General features: G+C 41.6%; 1 protein-coding gene across 2 annotated transcripts in view; it reads left to right on the forward strand.

Moving 5' to 3' along the window:
* The window catches only part of frmpd3 (FERM and PDZ domain containing 3), a 485,785-nt gene extending 475,548 nt beyond the window's left edge, over positions 1-10,237 (forward strand). For both annotated transcript variants that reach the window (XM_085997856.1, XM_085997864.1), the window contains one exon: positions 5,599-10,237. In XM_085997856.1, the coding sequence (XP_085853982.1) occupies positions 5,599-8,564 (2,966 nt within the window). In that variant the 3' untranslated portion in view covers positions 8,565-10,237. The remainder of the gene's footprint in view (positions 1-5,598) is intronic.
* The last annotated feature ends 6,562 nt before the right edge of the window (positions 10,238-16,799 follow it).

Below are 16,799 nucleotides of genomic sequence, written 5' to 3' on the forward strand. Positions count from 1 at the left end.
GAGCTGCAACTTTGCCTTTTTCTTCTGTCAATCACAGCATTGGTGAGTACCAGAGAAATTCATTAGATGTTGGGGTTTCCTTGGATCTGGGACAGATCTGCCGCTTCCCATCTCCCCTCTCCCAAAGAATTTCAGCTAGTGCTACACAGAATCAATGCTTTTTTGCTTAGTTAGATGCAGAGTATGTTAATTGGAAGTTAAATTTTTAGCACCTTCACAGGAAGGCACAATTTTATTGGACACTTGAATACATTAAGTTGTAATAAAAGGAACTTTTAAATATGTAGCCGATTCAGAGTAATCTGGATGAATGTTGCTGAACTAGCTAACTAGCTAGCAAACTGGCCTGCGAAATTCGGCACCTTGGCGCCGGTAGTTATGGCTTTTTTTTTTTAATGGCGTCTGCCTCACTTCCACCCACTTCCGGCACACGGCCCGCGCTGTTCACCATCTTGGTGAGGGTGATAACACGGGCAGTACGTGCGTGCGCTGGCAGTATGCAGAGTAGGCAGATTGTGACATCGGTCAGCCTGTAACACTGATTTGATGCACGACCAGCCATTTTTGACGTCGCTGCTCTGTTCAATGGCCTCTCCTAAACATGCACAGCTGAACGCGCGTTCAAAGGGATACACCAACTTGCAGGTCAGTTGATTATTGCTTTTGTACTGGCTCTTGCAGAGTTTGTAGGAGTACTGGGTTACTGGAAGACATTTAAAAAGTTGCTAAAGTGTGCGGGGAGTGCTGCTGCACGTTGGGAAGGTGTTGGCTGCTACTAGAAGGCCTCTGAGTAAACCACTTGCTCCCAGTCATGGGGGCTCTAATTGCAGTCCCGCTAGGGCTGCAGCATGACAGGGAGATGGAGCAGAGGCAGCAAAGAAGACAAGCTGCTCACAGAGGGAGGGGGAGGAGGCTCTCAACTGAAGGGCTTACCCACCTAGGGGCTTCAGGGAGCACTTCTTCTACCTGCACCTAAGCCAGGAGCAGTTTGTTTGTCGGCTCTGCTTCACCAAGGAGGTGGCCACAGAACTCTGCCACCTCTTGGAACCAGACCTGCAGCCTCAGAGCAGGGGAACAATAGTTCTGCCAATGGCCCTCAAGGTGAACAAGGCCCTGAATATTTTCGCCAGCAGATCCTTCCAGGCTGAAACAGGCGACATAGCTAACATTTCACAGTTCAGCATTCATCGCTGCATCCAGGAGGCCACAGAGGCTCTGTACACTAGGAGAAGGGATGTCATTGTCTTCTGTCTAAACAGAGAGAAGCAGGAGGAACATGCACATGGCTTTGCCAGGATATCGGGCTTCCCCATGGTGCAGGGCTCCATCGACTGCACACACATGGTTTTGCGGGCGCCACATCTCAATGGTGAAATGTTCTGTAACCACAAAGGGTACCACTCAATTAATGTGCAACCATGCCCAGCACATTGTAATGGTGAATGCCTGGTATCCTGGCAGCAGTCATTATGCCATCATCATGTGCCACTCTGCTGTGCCAGCAATCTTCCAGACACCATGTCGAACCCGAGTGTGGCTGCTAGGTGATAAGGACTACCTGCTCTACACCTGGTTGATGACTCCTTTCCGCAACCCCACCACTCATGGCCAGTACTCATATAATGACAGCCATGCTGCTATGAGGTATGTCATCGAGCAGACCATCGGGGTGCTCAAGCAACAGTTTTGCTGCCCTGACCGCTCAGGAGGAGCCCTCCAGTACTGGCTGGAGCGGGTGTCCTAATTCGTGGCGGTCTGCTACATCCTCCACAACTTGGCCATCATGAGGGCACAGCCCTTACCACCACAGGTTCCGCAACCACCTTAGGAGGTGGAAGAGAAGGAGGAGGAGGAAGAGAAGGAGGAGGAGGAAGAGAAGGAGGAGGAGGAAGAGGAGGAGGAGGCAGAGAGGAGGCAGCCTTCAAATTCCTGTTCCGGACGGGCTGTCCGTGAGCGTATCATCAGACTCCGGTTCCCCTGCATGAAACCCCTGATCCCCATTGTTCAACACTTCCCCACCTTACCATCCCTCTGTCATGGAACATCATAGATTCACAAAGCTGAAATGAAAGCCACCACAAAACAAACATTCCAAACCAAATTTATAAATCATTCAATCCAATACTACATTACAAAGTCATCCTTGCACATTCCCTTAGTGCCTTTGCCTGTCCTAGCGCTCCTCCGAAGTGCTACCCCAGTGGCTGCAGCATGGCTGGTGGAAGGCTGCTGACTCAGTGGGGGAGACTGCAGATGGCCTTGTCATAAACACTGCTCCCATTTTTTCAGACAACAGCTGTTGGTAATGATACTGTTATTGCCATTTACACCTCCTCTAGACCCATCTTTTGTTTATTACTTGGCCCATTACTATCTCCTTTTGCCTTGCACCATCATCCCTTTTGTCATTTACTCTCTCCTGCCTTCCACCCTATCACAGACCTTCCCTTTTGTTCTTTCCTCCCCTCTCCCCTTTACCTGCCTCTAAACTTGCTTAATACCTGTTACATCTCTAACTTGCTCCAGTTCTGATGAAAGGTCATCGACCTGAAAAGTTAACTCTGTTTCTCTCTCCACAGATGCTGAGTATTTTCAGCATTTTCTGTTTTTATTTCAGATCTCCAGCATCCGCAGTATTTTGCTTTTGTGAACGTGTCAGACGAGCTTTCTTGAATACCTAAGTATACTTAGCCTGGATTGATCCAATAGCCAGTTCCAATTGTGACACAAAGGGAAGTATAAAGATGGTTGAGAACTAGTAAAGCAGAACAAAAAAGAATCATCTGGCATATTCATATTCATATGACCATTATAATAGACTCAGCCAGCTCTCATATTTTCTGTAGGCAAAGTATTTTTCAATAAGCTATGTATAAGGCCTTAGAACTGCCACAGCCTGGAATGTACAATACACAATATCCATTCATTCAACATAAAATATTTTTGTCCATACAGAAAAAGTCAGCGTACAATTAAAGGCACAGAGTGCAGACAGGTGGAGGGTCTCGGCAATCCAATCTGCTCACTCCCTCCATGAAGACAATAATACAAGTCATCAGATGGAAATCAGTTTAGAGCATTGGTGGCATGCAAGCTGGAAGAAAGGAACGCACTTCCTGGTTTGTGCAACTGAAATTGTGTACCTTATCTGTGCAATTGTTTCAAATGAATTAATGAATGTTGTTTGCTGTAAAATGTGCCATATATTGTCTGTGCAACCATAACATGACAGTATTCTGATGTACTTATGTGCCCTTTCTTCCTTTTACAGATATGGTGTAATCCCAAGAGCAACAAGACAGCTCTCCTCAACAACAAGCTGCATCACAGCACCCTGCATCATCCTCACTTAAAACATGCACTAGCCAGAGATACACAATGTGTGTGTGTGGGCATTACAGGTCTTGAGCAAAAATGAAAGAGTGGGTGTCTTCATGCAGATTTGAAAAGGGCAGACTTGAAGACTGAAGAAGGCTACGAACTAAAGATTCATTATCGTTACGGAATCTGTTGAGTCGCTTTTTGATACACATCTAACGCAGCCAGCTCTGCAACTGAGGATACTTCAGTAAAATGCTTGGGTGCACCATCCACTTGCCTCATTGCAAAGCACAATACAAATGGTTGGCACACAGCTGGGCAGAGCCATGCAGCAAGAGTTTTCTGCTGTGCAGACTGCAATTAAGCAGCTTGTAGCATCTACAACGGAAACCTCAGGCACAAAGCTGACAAGTATAGTTGCAGCATCTGTATATCCTATGTATGTAATCTCTCAAAATGCTGTCAAGGTATTGTGGTCCACAGAATAAAGGCCATTTTGACAGATCTGGTAATTAACTAGGGAGGAGTTTGCAGACCTCATGACAGTCTTTGCTGAGGAGAATAGTGGTCGGTATGTAAATTCAGCTTCTAGCACCTGGACAGATGCACAGGTCAGGCAGTGCCTCCCAAGTTGTTGCCAGTCCTCTGTCTACACCTGCTTCTGAACAAGTTATAGGAGAAGTGCTCAACAGCAAACAGATTCCCCCATCCCTCACCCCCACAGCTAAAATATGACAGGCTATTTCCTTCACAGGCAAGACTGTCAGGATCAGCAACATGTAGATAGGTGGTCAGCTAAATTTGACTAGTACCTATAACCTAAAATTAAAAGTCTTGCATTTAGAACTTGTCCATCACATCATGTTTTTAAAGGTGTCACATGTGAAAGTATAACATTTCAGGGTGTCACTGTGCAGAGCATGACATGTCAGAAGAGCAAAAATTAGTGATTGGCTGAAATTAGGCCATATCTGTTATATTACCAATCCAATTGAATAAACATGAACACATCTAAAGCAGTTTGATTCAGTCAATAAGTAACAAAGAGGAATGGGTGAGTGCTTGAAAACCAAGTAAATCTCTTGAGAAATGTTTTCTGCATCAGGAGAAAGATAAGAAAGACTTGCATTTATATAGCGCATTTCACAACCTCAGGAAGTCCTAAAGAGCTTTACAACCAATGAAGTACTTTTACAGTGTAGTCACTGTTGTAATGTAGGAAACACGGCAGCCAATTTGCACACAGCAAGGTCCTACAAACAGCAAAGTGATAATGACCAGATAATCTGTTTTGTTTAGTGATGTTGGTTGAGGAATAAATATTGGCCAGGACACCGGGGACAACTTCCCTGCTCTTCTTCGAAATAGTGCCATGGGATCTTTTACATCCACCTGAGAGAGCAGACTGGGCCTCAGTTTAATGTCTCATTCGAAAGACGGCACTTCCCACAGAACTGCACTCCCTCAGCACTGCACTGGAGTGTCAGTATAGATTTTGTGCTCAAGTCTCTGGTGTGGGATGAACCCACAACCTTCTAAATCAGAAGCAAGAGTACTACCACTGAGCCATAGCCGAGACCTATAATGTCATGATGATCCAATGTAAGAGTACATAGGAACATATAAAAATAACAGACAGGAAATTGGTCCATTGAGCTGTCCCAAACAGTCCTGTTGCAATTAAGTATCATGACCCCTAATGCTCCCACCCACCAGCATCCTGGGAGAGACAAAAAAACAAGATTTAAAAAAAATTAGGCTAATTCAGGTAAAAGAAGAATTTTGGTAAATTCCTTTCTGACCCTTAAAGGCGATCAAAACAAGTTCCAGGAAATCACAGTGACTATGAACCATATCACCCAACATCCCTCCTACCTTTATACAGGGCGATATCAGCCTCAGCCAGGAACTCATCCACATCACCTTTGAACATTTGCAGTGAATCCATACTCACTACACAAGCCAGCAACTTGTTCCAGAGGTCGATGACCCTCTGTGAAAAGAAAAACCTGCCGACATCTAACCTAGTTCTATTCTTACGTAACATGTATGCATGTACCCTGTTCACCATAACCTATCTAATTCAAATAGTCTTATCCACATGGATACAGTCTAGTTCCTTCAATATTTTAAATACATCAGTCAAATTTCTTTCTTATGTGGTTGAGGTTTAATGTCAACAGGGAAAATAATGACAATAATTAGCATTCCTTCGCCTAATATGTTCTGCACTTGCTACTTCAATATCATAAGTTTTTTTTCTATTGTGATCCACAGGTTTGATTGTATTGGCAGCTATGACCCCAGAGTCATCACTGGATTCCGGCCATGAAACAAACTCTTCAGAAATGACAGACATCTCTGAAATGGTCTCAGCAATCAAACAGCACCATTTACTTGCTTATCAGGGAAACAAAACTGGTCTAATTATGAAAAAAGATATTCCCTTGAATGCTGTTAGATGCTGTGCACAAGCCGCCTTCAGAGGAGTTCCTTGTCCAAAGAGACATTATGAAGAAGCAAACACTTTATCTGCAGTTGTTTCATCTAAACAGAGTCCCTTGTCTAGTTCCATTAGACTCAAACCTGGACATGTGACAGGATATTGTACAGTTCACATGAGACCTCAGGTATTCACTCATTCTAATGAAACTATAAACAGGCCAGATAATGTTATTTTAAAGCCTGCTTTACAACAGAATTGTCCTAGTTGCCCAAAAATAGTAGAAGAAAAGATGTCCAAACAACAAACTGTTCAATCAAAAGAAGACTTTTCCAAGAACCTAACATGTTCTGAAGAGATAACACTTCAGAGTGAAGACAAATCAGTTCTTCGTGGGGGAGATGACAGAACGTGTATCAAACAGTTGCTGAATGGAAGGAACTCTGGAAATAGCCCCAGAATTTCAAGGCCTGAAACCCACCAAGAAAATTCATTAAAATATGGTTCAACGAATAATACTCCTTCTCCAATTTCCAGGTACACAGATAGCTGTGCTGAATGTGATGCTTCAAAAAATGAGTATTTGAAATATGAAGGAAGCATGCAAGGAAGTTCCAGACCGTGTGAATGTCATTTGCTGAAGACTGAGGCAACTGTGCAAAGACAAGTAGACTCTCAGGGCCACAGAGCAACTATCTTCCATACTTGCACACCAAAGAACAATGAAGTGGCATATGTCAAAGTGAGCAATAGGAAGTATCAGCCAGCAACAGGTAAGGAAATCTCAGCATTATTCAATGATGATCTTATAGATTTTGTGAATGTACCAACTGATCAAAAGAATGATTACACCAAAACAGAAAAGGAAAGTCAACCCAAGAGAACTGGTTCCCCAAGTCGAGAATGTTATCTCAGTCCTTATAGGTACCCTATTGCCACCTTGGGACTAGATAACAACACAGCGCAGCAAGATAGTGTTGAAAAGATGAAACGTCAGGGCCACACATGTTCTTGTAAAACAAATATTAGTTCAGAAAAAACTGTTGGCATCCCAATGTGTTCCAGTCTGAGTGGTATTACTTTGCCACATGTCACATCATCTCCAGCGTCAGAAAACATCTTTGATGCTAAACAGCACATATCTCTTATTCCTGATAAAGCTAAGTCACAGAAAAGCTCCTTGCTGAATTTTAAAAATCTTTTCTCAGCAACTTTTCCAGCAAGATTTAAGAAAGAAAGTGATGAGAGGCAGGAGCAACTTCAAAAAGTGAAACAATATGAACTTGAATTTCTGGAAGAATTACTCAAGCCCAAAGCCAAAGTTGACGTGTTTGCAGAAGATTACGTATATCGCAAAGCATCCGGACGTTGCCCTTGTCAAATCAAAAGCAGCCCAGTTGGAAACATTCCAGGATTGTCCCGAGAACAACGTCGTAGCTGTGACTGTAAACGTCGAGGATTGGCTTGTGACTCAATGTGCTTTCCATCAATCCCTAGTACTATAGAATCACAAAGAGCAGAGAGAGCCAAAGGGTCTTGTGTACACAAGCAGCCTAAAACCAGTATTGTCCCTTCTGCACCAAATATCAGCACCAAACAAAAAGCCATTCGGAGGCGGACCTCAAGTCTGGAGTCCAGTGACTATAGATCTGAACAGCAACCTGGTGTGTTTTGCATGATGGCACAAGGTGAGTGCCTGAAAGTGCCCCATAGCAGGAAACTGGAGCGAGACCATAGCGCCACCAACATAGTCTCTGAGGCAGAAATAAGTGAAATAATATCACAATGTTCAGAGAACAGTGCAAATATGGCCATATCCAAGACAGGTGAATCTAGGAATCTGGAAAAAGGGAGTGAATTCATAAGAAAAGTCCTTAAAAACCAATGCCAGGAGCCAGCCCAGTTTGATGACCCATCTTGCATACACATTTCTAATACAGACAAAAGACAAAGGTCTCCAGCAATTTTCTCCATTCAGGGAGAATTCAAACCATCAAGGTCAGTGCCACTTCTCAAAGGAGACATGGCCAGCAACAACAGATGCTGCTCCTTTAGGTACTGTTTTTATTATAGAAATTGTGATGTTGCTGATGACAACAGTGATAAGGACGAACTTTCATATTCAGTACCAATGCAGCTACTTCCAGACCTGAGGTCTGACAGTTCAGTGACACTCGGTGAAACGCTAGCTAAAACTTATCAAATGTCAGACAGAAATGTTTCCAATGGCAGTGGGGACAATGTACAGCAGGAGGCGGTATTGAGCGATGTGGCACTTGATAGCAACATAGCAAGAATTAATGCTCTGCGGAATAGAGCCTATATGTTACCTGATGGTTTTATTGCTGCACAGCAGGACACTAGTAAACTGCTATCCATCTTAAGGCAATGCACAGCAAACCGTGGAAACCATGATCCTAAACTTTACATGTCGCACCTGGATGAGTACAAACAGACACTCACCCTGAAGTTTAAAGAGCTGCGAACTGCATGTAGGAGAGTGGCAGCAGTAGACAAAAGCCCATCACGCATGCTTTCAGCTATCTCAACTAGCTTTCAAGTGCTCTGCGGCCTCATTGAGACCTTTGTGCACTTGGTTTATATTGTGCGGTCAGAAAGGCAGTGCAGAGAGCTCCTCTCAAAAGTGGAGGAAGTGGTGGTCAACTACACGTTTTTACTCCGAGCAGCAGAGGAATCATCAAGTAAGACATCTGCACATCATTTAACAAAGCAATCAACATCGGTAGCTACAGTAGTGAGCACATTTACCCGTTCAATTAAAACATTAATGAACAAATAACTTCATGAAGCTATGCACCCATCTTTTATGTACAAATTACAAAAAACTGTTTAAACACACTCCAGTGTCCTGTGCTTAGTAGTCATTTATACGAACAGTATCTTTTCTGTTTCCCTCCTGCTTTATTCCCACATTATCTGTCCTTGTATGCGGTAAGTCTTTCTCCTAAACCCAACTAAATCTGTCTGTTCCATCTTACTGCTATACAGGACAACCTTGCCTTTCATTTTTGACCCTAACCTACTCATCCCCATTCTTATGTCAAAATTATCTATTACTGAACTCAGACACTTCAACAGTTGAAGGAAACCATCCAGTTGAGGAGTAAGAAGGGAGAAGGATTAGTAGGAAGAGAAAAATTTGACTGGGTTAGACGCAAGAGGAGTTTGTTGGGTTGTTCAGAACTACAAAAACTCAAGAGATTGTTTAAGCCAGAGTCACAGGGTAAGGACTTAATAATCAAAACATTTTCACTTCCTAGTAAAATGTAGTTTCTGATTTTATTTCCATTTTCATTTATTTATTACTATATAAACTATGTGGAATAAAATGATTCACACCTGGTAGAGAGCTCACATTCCATGTTGCCTATAAAAACCTAGTCATAGTTAGCAGTCCTATCACCCAAATGTTTAGGCTTTCACATGAAAGATGTAGCATTCCCTCAAGTCTTGTTAACTCTTTTAGGATTGCAGAATTATTTCCTCACCAAAATAATGAGAAATATTTAAAGTATTTTATTTAAGAGAATATTGTGAATTGAAATGTTCTGTGCACTTCTTTCATTTGACATAATATTTAGTAGTAGAAATTCATAGATCATGTTTTGTCACAGCTAAATGATAGAAAAATGCACATAACTTGAGTGCAGTATATGACTTTGTTACAAAAGTATGAATATTCTTACAATGAAAGTTCATTATTATTGATAGAGTTCTTCAGTTTTAATAATACAACTTTGAGAGCATGAATTTTAATAGGAAAATCAAAGAAGGCCAAGAATTAACAGTTAAAAGCAAGACACCTTTGTTTTAGTCTCAAGAAAAGGCACTTCATACAGGTCTTACTGTATTTCATAAGTAACACAACTAAAGTAGTTATGCCAAATGCACTAAGAAGCTACTGTGATCCACCACCCTCTCTCCCCAGCCAAGGGAATTGTTAATATTGTAGCAGATTGGTTGCTTCTATGAAACTCTTTTATCTGTTACAGTGCTGGCATTTCTCCATTGGTTGATGCCAGATAAACACATATCTAATCCAAGTATAATTATGTTCATGTCTGCCAAACCATTCAGTCCCATTGTATAAAATTCCAATTAACTCAAACTCCTTCCTATTCATTCTCACTGTACCGAATTCCAGTGGGCCCTTTCCTTTTCGTCCCTATTGTATAGACTACTAATGTATCAAACTCTTTCCCATTCACTCCTCTTATATAAAATTCAATTGAACCAACCCCATTCCTACAGGAAAAGTACCCAATTACTCATTTTAAATGGTTATCCCATTAAAAATAAGAAATACACTGCTAAATTTTACCGAGTACATTTGAAAAGTTAATAGGGTAGAAATATGTCTTGGGCAATAGTGCAAAATGGGCAGTTATTGGCCGCCTGCTATACATGCGGCCAATATTCAGTTCCATTGCAGTCAATAGAATTGACTATCGAGTAGAGCATATAACAGATGACCGATACGATACCGCCCATTTTGCACCACTGCCCAAGACAAATTTCTACCTCAATCTTTTCTGGTTTTGTTTGGATTGAACTGCTGAATAAATGCATTTTGGAACAAAGATGTATACCTCATAGAAATCCGGATGCAACTATAGTTTTGATTCAATCATGACATTTCTTGGCAAGCTGCCCATGAGAGTCAAATTCCTCACTGTACGTACTCCACAGGAACAGTACAGGAATGTTTTTAGTGAAGAAATTCAGGTGGAAGTCATTTCCACCCAATTTCCATCTTTAAATCACTTCCCCCAAAATTTTCTCTCACTTTTTGGACCTTCCCAAGATATGCCCTCTGATTCACCACTGGCCTTATTTGCTTATGTCAAAGTGTGAGCTAATGGTGTAGCCACTCCAAGTTTTCTAAGTTTAAACTTCTGATGCACTTGTGGTAAAGTACACTGACTTATATGAGGTGCAACAACTGCCAGAAACAACTGATACAGATGAAGAGTTCCTGGCACAGAAGAATCTAGAGATCTTTGAATACTGATTTCTGAAACTGGAAACACTTTCTAAAGTGTATTTTTTTTGTTGCTATTCTGCCTCCAAACACCTGCACTTACATCTGACTGCTTTTCACAGTCAGTCCACCAGCAGAATGTTGCATTCCCCCCCCACCCCCCCCCCCCCCCCACCGCCCAGGCCTCCAGCCCCCTACCCATAGTCAGGGTTTCTCAGGAGCAGACATGGCATTCCTTATTGGCATGCTCTTGCGTGCCATAATCATGGAGGGGGAGCAGCACCACAGGATGGAGCAAAGGAAATTCAGACAGTGTTTACTACGAGAGGCATCACATATCATCACTGAAATATTCTATGGAACAGAAGGGGGATTTTAATTTGTTTCACCCAGCTGAAACCAGGCTGAATGGGAATTAAAATCAAGTTGTTCCAATACCACCACATCTATGCGTTAGTAAGTGACCATGCAACATGCAAGTAGATTGTGTTACAATGATTTGATGTGTGAAGCTCTTGGAAATGTGATTGTGGAAAAGCTTGAATGTGTCCCATGCTGAGATATGGGTATGTATAAAAAGCAATGACAGAGCTGTAAGGTTGTGTGAGGTTGATATGTGCGAGCATTAAATATGAAACAGCTTTATAGGTAAAACACTCTGGCAATCTTAAGTCATCTACCTGGTACATGTATTATTGTTCAGTGGTCTTACCTTGTCAGATCCCTTAAAGTGTGCTGTCTTCTCTTCTGATTTGTTTCCATGTCTAGCAGATACTGTAGAAGTGTTGAGCCTAGCTGCCACTTCTTGCCAGGCATGGTTTACTGTCATTCCTCTGGTGAAGGTCCTCTGGAGTTCCAAACAGGACAACCTATCTCGTACCCACCTCACATCCATTTCGAAGCCATCAAACAGGGAGCCAAGAGCAGCACCACCCTGCTACATTCTCATGGGCTCCAGTTCATCCCTGCACATTGCATTTTCTGTCCTTACATTCTCAGCCATCACTTCTTCGGCCATAAAGCCTTTGTAAAGGCTGAAAATGTGCCAAAAGCATTTTGAGCCTTAGAAAAAGCTCCAATATATCTTTATTCCCACAAGCAGCCATTTCTTTTTAAATGATCGGATCTAGTTCATTTTGATCAGCGGCTCTTTAAGAGCTGTATGTTCACATAATTTGCTGTCCACTCCCTACATAGTCATTCCCTCTGCAAGGCATGAGTGGTGCAGAGAGCTTTATTAAGTAATATTCATAAGCCGGGATTGTAACATGTACAACTTTACACTGCAAAAGAGCAATGCAAGAAAAGATAGGTAGCTGAAACCAGAAGCAGAAGGCATCCCTGACTATAAGACAGAAAATTTGTCTGCGCAAGGTACCAACCATTCAGCAAGAATCATACAGAATACATAGAGGGCACTTTGGCCTTGAAAATCCACGGGGGCGCACCCCAGCGTAGGTACCGAAATGCGCCCGCATGGGACCTCTACCACTGACCCCGCCAAAGTTTTCAGGGTTGGGGGATGTCCACTAATTCCTATGGGAATGGTAGGTACCCATACTACTCAAGGCACATATGAGGCACCCACCAGCCCATCCACTCAAGTGGCTGGGGAATGTCAGGATACCACCAGAAACAGAAGATTACTACCCCTTAGTAAGAGTGATGCTTTAAAGTAATTTTAAAATAAAATATTCTCTTCAGCAGGTCCAGGTGGATTCAACTTACATTGATTGTCTATTCACAAATATACTTTTCTCATCTCTTTAGTGCATCTGTTGTTAATTTCCACTCTACAATGACAAAACAATTGAAATCTAGCCCTATTACGATATATTTTACAGAAACACACTAAGCTAGGGAAAGGACTAAACAAATACTGATGCATGAAGTTGAATGACAGCTTGGTGGAACTATTTGTCTTCATAATTACAATATATGCATAATTTGGTCCAAAAGGCTTGCTGAGTTGCACTGTTGAATTCACTACTCATCACAAGTTGAGAGCACAAATGGCTTTTTCCAGCAAATGACTTTAATATTTTTGTGAACCAGTTGAAGTAAAATATTTTATTTCAAACTGTGCACTTCCCAATATGAACAACAATTAATAACCTGAAATCAAATGTGATTCACCAAACATTTTACAGAAACAAATTACACAGTAGTCAACCATAGGATGCCAAAAAGTACATAAATTGGTTGGGGATTGTAGGACACTGGGTAAGGTAGAAGCAGAAGGGAAGACAGTAGTTGAGTGTGATGTATAGAGCATGGTTGGGTGTCAAATTAGTTTATTTTAAAATGTACTCAATGATCTCCTGCGGTGTTGCACATGAGAACTGAAGACCAAGTGTAGTCTTCAGGTGAAGCTGAATTGGACAGCAGGGGACAACTGGACGAGGGCACACTGATGTAAGATTTTTAATTTTATGTATACCCTATTTAGAGTCATACATTCTGTACTTAGTTTTACATAATACTTTAATTTGATATTATTTTTAGTTAAACAACAGAACTTATGGCAATCTGGGAAGCAGAGAAGTAGAGTTGGTTGGAGCATAGGAGTCACTCTACAGTACATGCTGAGGAGGTAGGAGTCACAAAACTGAGGTGCTACAGCATTACCAGTGGGTGGATTACAACGATAGAAGTTTACTTAGGCAGTTGCCACATAAATCTACACATAGGAATTTAAAATGGAAACGATTGACACAAATGTGTGATAAAACATGATGACAGGAAGTATGGTTGTATATAATGTAAGTTCATGCAGACATGGATTTTTAATAAGATATATATAAATTTTAAGATTGGCCCAAGAGATTATATTGGTGTGAGCAGAAATAGAATTCCAATATAACTATCACTGACTTAGAGAGAAATATGACACCCTTGCAGTTTTGTCATTAGTGCAGTTGCCTCTCAACCAGCTGAAGTCATTCGGGCAGGATGTAGAATGCGTGTCAAGCCCAAATTTGCCCTGTTCCTGTTGGGCGGGTTATGTTAAAATTGTCCCCCACATTTCTGAGAAATCTATATAGCTAGAGGTTCTGTTTCCCCAATATGGAGTGCACACTCTTTCATCATACAGACATATAGCACTTACTTCAGTCCAGATAGTATAGTTTAGGCATATGTTGGTCCCAGTTCAAGTGTGAACGAGGATACTGCCAGAGTTTAACCAATTAAAACTGTCCAGCTCACTAGAAGAGAGCACTGGTAAGCTTCTACAGCTAGGACTACCTTAACATTAGGACATTGCTTTGCAGGATAATCTAGAGTTATTTGGGAAGAATCTCGGCCCCCAGTGGATTTGATACTTTACCAGGCGACCAACAATTACCAACTGCTCTCTAGTTGTAACAAAGTGAACAGTACAACTCATCATAAAATAAGAAAAGATTTAGGGCTAAAGAAGGTCAATTATTGAAACAATTCTTCATCTACAAGTTACATAGAATCTACAGCAAGTAACAGGCCATTCAGTCCAGCAGATCTATGCCAGTGCTTATGCTCCTCTCAACTTACTTCATCTAACCCTATCAGAATATATCCTTCTATTTCTTTCTCCCTCATGTACTTACCTAGCTTACCCTTAAATGCATCTGTGCTATTCGCCTCAACCACTCCCTGTGGTAGCGAGTTCCACATTCTCACCACTCTCTGAGTAAAGTTGTAAAATTAGCTAGTGACGTTGGTGAAAAATCAAAATGTATCAAAAATCAAATTAGCATGAAAAGGATTAAATCAAGTAAAAGACTAACTGAATGTTAAGATTTGTTTCTTACTTTTCAGTAAAAATACATTTATATTTTATAAATATACACACTATTAGATAATATAAAAATGAATACTGCTGGGCAGGCTGCCATAAATCAGTGGTTTTCAAACTTTCCTGTGTGGAGGCCTGCCTGCAAATATTGGCACACACATGGGAATCCATGTCCTGACAGTGTCGGGGACGCAAAAGAAACACAGTGCTATCACTGCACAAAAAGTTTGTCCTTCGTGCACAGCAATAGAGAGAATGCGCTAATAAGTCAACAAATACAAACATTTGAGACTCCAGTTTGAAAATTTATAACTTAAAGCTATATAATGGCAATATCCTCCAATATTTACACAGCACATGATAGTGCATATAACAGAAACATAGAAAAATAGGAGCAGGAGTAGACCATTCAGCCCTTCAAGCCTGCTCCGCCATTCAATATGATCACGGCTGATCCTCTATCTCAATACAATATTCCCGCTCTCTCCCCATACCCCTTGATGCCTTTTGGGTCTAGAAATCTACCTATCTCCTTCTTAAATATATTCAGTGACTTGGCCTCCACAGCCTTCTGTGGTAGAGAATTCCATAGGTTCACCACCCTCTGAGTGAAGAAATTTTTCCTCATCTCAGTCCTAAATGTCCTACCCCGTATCCTGAGACTGTGACCCCTCGTTCTAGACTCCCCAACCAGGGGAAACATCCACCCTGCATCCAGTCTGTCTAGCCCTGTCAGAATTTTATACGTTTCAATGAGATCCCCTCTCATTCTTCTAAACTCTAGTGAATACAGGCCTAGTCGACCCAATCTCTCCTCATATGACAGTCCTGCTATCCCAGGAATCAGTCTGGTGAACCTTTGCTGCACTCCCTCTATGGCAAGTATATCCTTTCTTAGGTAATGAGACCAAAACTGCACACAGTACTCCAGGTGTGGTCTCACCAAGTCCCTGTATAACTGTAGTAAGACATCCTTGCTCCTGTACTCAAATCCTCTTGCAATGAAGGCCAACATACCATTTGCCGTCTTAACTATTTGCTGTACCTACATGTATGCTTTCAGTGACTGGTGTACAAGGACACCCAGGTCCCTTTGTACATCAACATTTCCCAATCTATCACCATTTAAATAATACTCTGCCTTTCCGTTTTTCCTACCGAAGTGGATAACTTCACATTTATCCACGTTATACTGCATCTGCCATGTATTTGCCCACTCACTCAACTTGTCTAAATCGCCTTGAAGCCTCTTTGCATCCTCCTCACAACCCTACTTAGTTTCGTGTCGTCAGCAAACGTGGAAATATTACATTTGGTTCCCTCATCCAAATCATTGATATATATTGTGAATAGCTGGGGCCCAAGCACTGATCCTTCCTAAATATTGAATACCCTTGAATATTCAACTCCTAGCCTTGGTCACCCTGCAGCTATGTAATCGCAATTATATCGTATCCGTTTACATCTATTTGCGCTGTTAATTCGTCTACCTTATTGTGAATGCTTCATGCATTCAGATACAGTGCCTTTAGATTTGTCTTTTTAACAGTTTTAGACATCTTAACATTTTTTGTACTATGGCCCTATTGGTCTTATTACCATTTTTTCTTACCCGGACCCTATTTGTTAGTGCGCTCCTTTGTTTGTACGCTCTGTTGCTTCCTGACAATCTGGTTATCCTTACCCCAATCACTTTCCTGCACTGCTTCCTTGTCTTTTCTCTTTAGCATTCTAGATTTCTCTCCACCGGGACCCTCCCCCCCTTATAGACAGTGATTTTGAAGAGCCACATGTTTATTTAAGCTTGCAGAAAGTTTGCAACACACAGTCCTTGCAGCAAGTTAACCCAGTAACAGCTACTGTTATCTTACAATGGTTTTGCAAGCTTGTTTTTTCTAACTGATAAATCAGGGTGAAACACTAACGTACAATGCAGGAAACACCAAGGTTATAGAGTAACAGAGAATGCAAACTTACTCAAAGTTGTGGTTAGAAATGCTGTATTTAAGTTTTAAAAGTCTTTAGGTTGCAGCAGGAAAGGCAGACTGAAGGTTGTAAGGAGCTCCACTGTATCAAGTTCCTAAAAATCAAAATCCATTGAGATTTAAACACAGTGGTGAAGCAGAGACGAGCACATGTGTAGAATGGTATATTTGGAGCTTAGGAGGAATAAGGAAGGAAAATTCAGAGGTATAATGACTAGCATCAATAAAATAGAGAAAGACCTCAGGTACACACATACACAGATCACTATTAGT

The sequence above is a fragment of the Somniosus microcephalus genome, chromosome 1 (genome assembly GCF_052327205.1).
Source record: "Somniosus microcephalus isolate GS21.2 chromosome 1, FLI_Smic_1.0, whole genome shotgun sequence".
Taxonomy (NCBI): Eukaryota; Metazoa; Chordata; class Chondrichthyes; order Squaliformes; family Somniosidae; genus Somniosus; species Somniosus microcephalus.